Source organism: Peromyscus eremicus, chromosome 1, assembly GCF_949786415.1.
Source record: "Peromyscus eremicus chromosome 1, PerEre_H2_v1, whole genome shotgun sequence".
Lineage (NCBI taxonomy): Eukaryota > Metazoa > Chordata > Mammalia > Rodentia > Cricetidae > Peromyscus > Peromyscus eremicus.
In genome coordinates this window covers 63,786,697-63,792,365 of record NC_081416.1, presented here as the reverse complement: position 1 = coordinate 63,792,365, position 5,669 = coordinate 63,786,697, and the positions used below count along the sequence as shown (strand labels likewise).

Genomic DNA, 5,669 nt, shown 5'->3' with positions numbered 1-5,669 from the left:
CCCAGGCCACAGAGGCAAAAAGCCTGTTTTCAGGAGCAGAGCTTCCTAGAGGCCAGGAGCATGGGCTAAGGACCAGGTGCCTGGGCTAGGCTCAGTGCTAGGGGAGGGAGACCCAGTGCACAAGCCAATCCTGCAGATGAGAGCAGGGGGTCCGCACCATTCTGCCCAAAAGGAAGCCGTCCTTTGCTCTGGATCTTCCTTCTTTTTCCTTCTGTGTCTCTTAGGTGCTACAGCCTAGATAGTACTTACCCACTGTGGCCTCACCCTGGAATTGGTCATCTGGTGCTACCTCAGACTGCAAGATGTCCCAAGCCCTCAGGACTCTTCAAGCCCACTTTTGGTCCTAATGAAGGATCCAGTCCTGCACCTGCAACTTTGCACCATGGAGAACTATGGCAGTGCTCCAAAGACCCTAGGTTACACCTATAATTCTATCAATTCTATCAATTACACCTGCAATGTGGTAAATCTGCTTTGTTTGACAGAGTCTGGTGTAACTCAAGGGCCTCAAACTCACTATGCATCGAGGATAGCTTTGAACTCCTGATCCTCCTGTTTCTACCTCTGAGTGCTGGGATAACAGATGTGCAACAACATGCCCGGTTTATGTGATATGATTATACTAAGCAAGCACTCTAGTAACTGAGCTACAGCATTGCCAATAGCTTCTTTTTACATGTCTATTATTTATACTCATGTGTATATGTGCAAGTCTCTGCATGTGAATATGTACCTGAGTCCAGATGTCCATGGAAGCCAGATGCATTGGAACTTCTGGAGCTGGAGTTACAGGGCCTTGTGAGCTGCCAAGGCCCCCTCTTCCCATAGCTTCTTTCCTCTTAACGGACAGGTTCTCTAGTGCCAAGGCGAAAGAAAACTTCTAAGCCTTTTGTTACAAAGCCTTTTAGAAAACTCACTAGTGGCACATTTCTGTCTATCTAGGAACTCTAGAGGAAACCTGATGCCTGTTAAAAAATGGAACCCAGACAGAATAGTTTAGCGTTTCCTTAGAGGTCACAGCAGTGGGGACTGGCAACGTAGTTCACTGTTCGGGGGTTCCCAGTTCAATTCCCAGTGCAGAACTGTGTGCCTTTTCTGCAGCTGAGCAGAAAATCTCAGCACCCAACCAATCCAATGAGCAGTGAGCATCTTGCTTCCTTCTGTCTTGCAGGGGACAGCCCAGTGACTTTCACCTGAAACAATGGATGTTAGAGAGAAGACGGCTCTGGTGAAGAGGAAGAGGAAGACAAGCCCAAAAGTCCCAAGGAATCCCAACAGTACTTATCTCACTTCAGGCCTCTTCTTGTTCATTTTACAGACAAATTAGTTAACAACAACAAAAAAAATTGTTACCTTGGGGAAAAAATCCCCTTAAAATGAGATACAAGAGCACCACCCTGTGGTGAGCCTCTTTCCCCATCTGTCTATGTTTCCTACCATGTTCTGTACTTTCCTTCTAACAAGGTCATGTGTATGAACACCTGCAGTAGCACCTGTAACCCAGAAGATGCATGCGGCATCTGAAAAGGGGAGCCTCACTGAGGTAACTCTGCCACCCCAACCAAGGAAACTTGGTGAAGGTAGACTAGGGTGAGGGGTCTCAGAGAGGCTGACTCCCCCACGCACCCCACAAGAGGCAGGTGCCAAGCTTCAGGGCAAGCTTCATTCCTGGTACGCCACAGTCCTCAGTGGTGTGGGCCTGGTCTTCACCACCAACCCTGCAGTGTTGCAGCCCTGACCACTGATCTGGAAGGGTGTGGGCAGATCCTAATGGAGAGCTAGGGCTCCTGGGAAGCCTTTAGCTGCCTCTGCTTCTGTGACTTCTGCACTAGAGAGGCCAGAACTTGATGCTGGTTGGTATACTGGTGAAACCTGAGGACCTAGCTATTCCTCGAAGGGACCCCACTAAAAACAACCAATCCTGCAAAGTTGGACAAGGCCCAGAACAAAAAAGTAGTGGTATGTTTTTTGTTTTTTGTTTTTGTCAAAACAACATCATACTGTTTATTACAAGTGTGCCTTTTATCCCCACCGACAAAAGTCATTCAGATTCTGAACTGACACGCTGAGAATTAACATGTAATATAGTCATTAAACATAACAGCATCATTTTGGGGTCAGTAGTATTGTGTCCTTGTTGTTTCCCCAAGGTCTCAGCTTCATGAGTTAAAGTCTTGATGTCTCCCCAAGTTACTGGCTTCCTCTTCCTCTTAGAACGTCTCCTCTTGATGGGTTTGTCATCTACCTTCAGCTGCTTCATTTGTCCGGTGGTCTCCGGGGTGCTCTCCGGGGTGCTCTCTTGGTTGGATGCATCAGGACGGGAGCCACCTGGGACTTCGTTCGTTTTCTGTGGGCCACCAGGCACTGATGGAGCACCAGAAGGTCCTGAGGGCTCCATCATTTGGTAAGGATTATTCGGAGCAGAATGGGATCCTGGCATGGGATATGATCCTGCAGGGGCAGGATATGATGCTGGTGGTCCCCAGGCTCCCGGTGGCACAGTGCCCCATGGAACAGGCGGTGCTCCCGACACTGGAGGAAGGGCAGTGGGATGTGGTCCTGGAGATGAATATGGCATATTAGGATGCTGCCCTCCTATTCCTGATGCCCAAAGTCCAGAAGACATGGATCCCCGTGTACCTAAAGTACCAGCTGCAGCTGGATCCGCGGGTGCACCATACGGCTTGGGTAGCTCTGGAAAGGGTATATTTGGTGTAGCATAAGGCCCTGTGGGACCAGGGCCTCGTACAGCAGGGGCTGAATAAGGGCCACTAGGTTGGAGACATGAAGGTCCAGAAAGAAGAAGGGATGCTGGAGATTCTGGTGGTGGTCCAGTTGGAGGGATGGACGGATACATTCCTGTTGGTGCTGGTCCAAAAGATACAGCGGAGGGTGCTATACTTGGTGGGAGTCCAGACAGCACAGCAGGTGGAGCACTTATGATACTCCGAGGGCCGGAGCCCGGCCAGCCTTGAGGAGCTTGGCCAGCTTTTGCATTGCTCACAGCAGAGTTTCTGGCAGGGGACTGTTCAGGCAGCACATACGCCAACAAAAATTCATCTGACATTTTCCCGGCAAGATCTGAACCTGTGGCATGACGCATAGTGGTAATGAATCCAAAGAGACAGGCAATGGAGAACCAGCCTGAGCAAGCTGACTGCTTTAAGTCTGCTTCATAAAGGAAATTGTGCCCTAAACAAAACAAAACAACTGGTTGATTAGATCCCATTTTGAACCTTTAGTGGTCTGGCCACTTTTGCAAACTGAAAAAAAGGCCTGGGAAGACTCAAGTGGTAGAGACTGGGTGGTTGGGGACAGAGAAAAGAGGGGCCAGCATGCAGAGAATGGGGGTAAGGAGAGCATGTAAAGAGCAGCAGTGTGAAAAGAGATGGTTCTGGAAATGTTTCCACTGTTGTTTTTGGAAAATAGTCCTGTAGACTGATTTTAAAAGGGATAGTTGTATATTAGAAAAATTCTAGTAGACTGAAAATACCCAAATTAAGAAAGAACATTTACAAAAAACTAAAGTTGACTTCGTCCTTAATGGTGAGAAAGTAGATTGTTTCCACTTGCAATCAGGAAGTACAAGGCTGGGGTGCCCATTTCACCACTCGGCCAGCATCAGAGAGAAGTCCCAGTTAACGGGAGACAAAGACTACAGAAAGGGAAAGACCATGGAGGTAGATGAACAAAGGAAACAAGTCTCTGTTCCAATTATTCGACTGTCTACATGAAAAATTCCAATGAATGGACCACAACAAAAATACCTCCTGGTATTTGATCACAGCCAGGTTGCAGGACAGAGTCACCACACAAAAGCCCATTTCTTTCCTGTGTACCAGCCCTACAAGACTGCATAAGTGGGCTGGAGAGATGGCTTAGTAGTTAAGGGCACTGGCTGCTCTTCCAGAGGTCCTGAGTTCAATTCCCAGCAACCACATGATGGCTCACAACCATCCATAATGAGATCTGGTGCCCTCTTCTGGCCTGTAGGCATACATGCAGACAGAACACTGTATACATAATAAATAAATAAATCTTAAAAAAAAAAAAAAAAAAAAGAGTGCATAAGCACCAAAAGAATATCAGAATTCCAGAATCATCAAAACAGAGCAAAGTCAAAGGATCGACACTACCTAACTTCAAATAAGTTCGTAGAGTGATAAAAAACAAGACAGCATTATACTTGGAATAAGTAAATAAATAAAAACAATGGGATGGAAAAGCTAGTCTGGAAACAGGCTCACACAAGTTTCAACAGATCTTTGACATGACAATGGTACAAAGAAAGTCTATTCCACAAAAGGTGCTGAAATACCCAGATGTCCACAAGCCAAAACAAGTAACTCAGACAAAGATGGACTCTTCTCAAAAAAGTAGCTCAAATGGATTATAGACCTAAAGACAAGGCATAGTAAAACACATAATATTACAAAAAAAAAAAAAAAATAGGCAAGACCTTTGTGACCTCAGGTTTGGCAATGAGTTTTTAGACACAATACCAAAACCACAATTGTGGAAGAAAAACTAAGCTGGGTTTCTCTAAAATGTAAAGCTTCTCCTATGTGAAAACCTGTCAGATTGAAAGAAATGGTCTCAAAATATCCCTGGTAGGGCTGTCCAAGAGACTCCCCAAATACACGGTGTATTGCTGTTGTCCTTGGTTATCACCACTCCCCAGAAGTGGAACCTAAGTCCCTACTGCTAAAGATACCATGAACTGAAGATACCTGTTCAGAAACTGGGCCCAGAGACCCCTGAGCTAGAATTGACCTAAATACCCCCTCCTTGAGGGCTAGCTTTCATGGTACAAGAAGACACCATGCAAGCTTCCAAAGAAGGGAAGTTAACCAACAGTCCGACCCAGCATGTCACAATAACCCTAAGGGTGCAGCAGTGGCACACATACCTTGGCAGTAACCAACAGGTCTCTAATTGGACTTGAGACCCATTCAAAAACAAGGAAATGATGCCTGGTACTGGAAGCCTAGCTAACTACTCAAGTGCTAGTGAAGTTATAGATACTGGAGGAAAATGTATAACCACAAATTTACTAAACCATCATAATCCCTAACAATTTAAACATTAGTCTGTCCTTATATCCATCATCAAGGAAACTTCTCTTTGCAACAGACAGAAAACCACAACCAATGAAAATGCAGTTGTAGAGCCCCCCGCCAGTGGATACATGTACAAAACATTCCTGCACCCAAGGCACAGAGAACATTGTGAAAGAGGGGACAGAAAAACTGTAAGAGCCAGATGACTAGGAACTTAGTTGGCTGTAAGAGTGTCTCCTGGTAATATCAGAAGCTACATCCATAAAGTCTCACCAACATGACTTCCCAAACACGAGCTAAACAAGGACAGCACCAATGGACAGCCGTAGTGGACAGAGAAAAGCCCACAAGGCCTCAACCCTACACAAGGAACTATAGGCAACTAAGGAAAGCTGGGAATGGGAGAGGCTGTCTTCCCTAGGGAAGGGCACACCAATTGGTTGTCCAGTGCCAAACGGTCAGCCCTGAAAACATATAAAAAGGTAGCATTATACAGACTGAACAGGTTATATTTAGGAATATTTGTATTTATACACACATATATATATATATATATATATATGCAATAACAATTAGTTAAAAAAGAGGCCATAAACTTGAAGAAGAGTG

At 45.7% G+C, this 5,669-nt stretch overlaps 1 protein-coding gene across 1 annotated transcript; it reads right to left on the bottom strand.

Moving 5' to 3' along the window:
- Positions 1–1,978: 1,978 nt before the first annotated feature.
- Positions 1,979–4,020, bottom strand: LOC131899039 (MAPK-interacting and spindle-stabilizing protein-like). Its single transcript, XM_059250406.1, has one exon. The coding sequence runs from the start codon at positions 3,227–3,229 to the stop codon at positions 2,042–2,044; it is 1,188 nt and encodes a 395-aa protein (XP_059106389.1). The 5' UTR covers positions 3,230–4,020; the 3' UTR covers positions 1,979–2,041.
- Between the last annotated feature and the right edge of the window lie 1,649 nt (positions 4,021–5,669).

What these genes read in the sequence shown, in the direction of transcription:
- LOC131899039 (XM_059250406.1), bottom strand. Translation starts at nt 3,229, where the DNA reads ATGGGATCTAATCAACCAGTTGTTTTGTTTTGTTTAGGGCACAATTTC.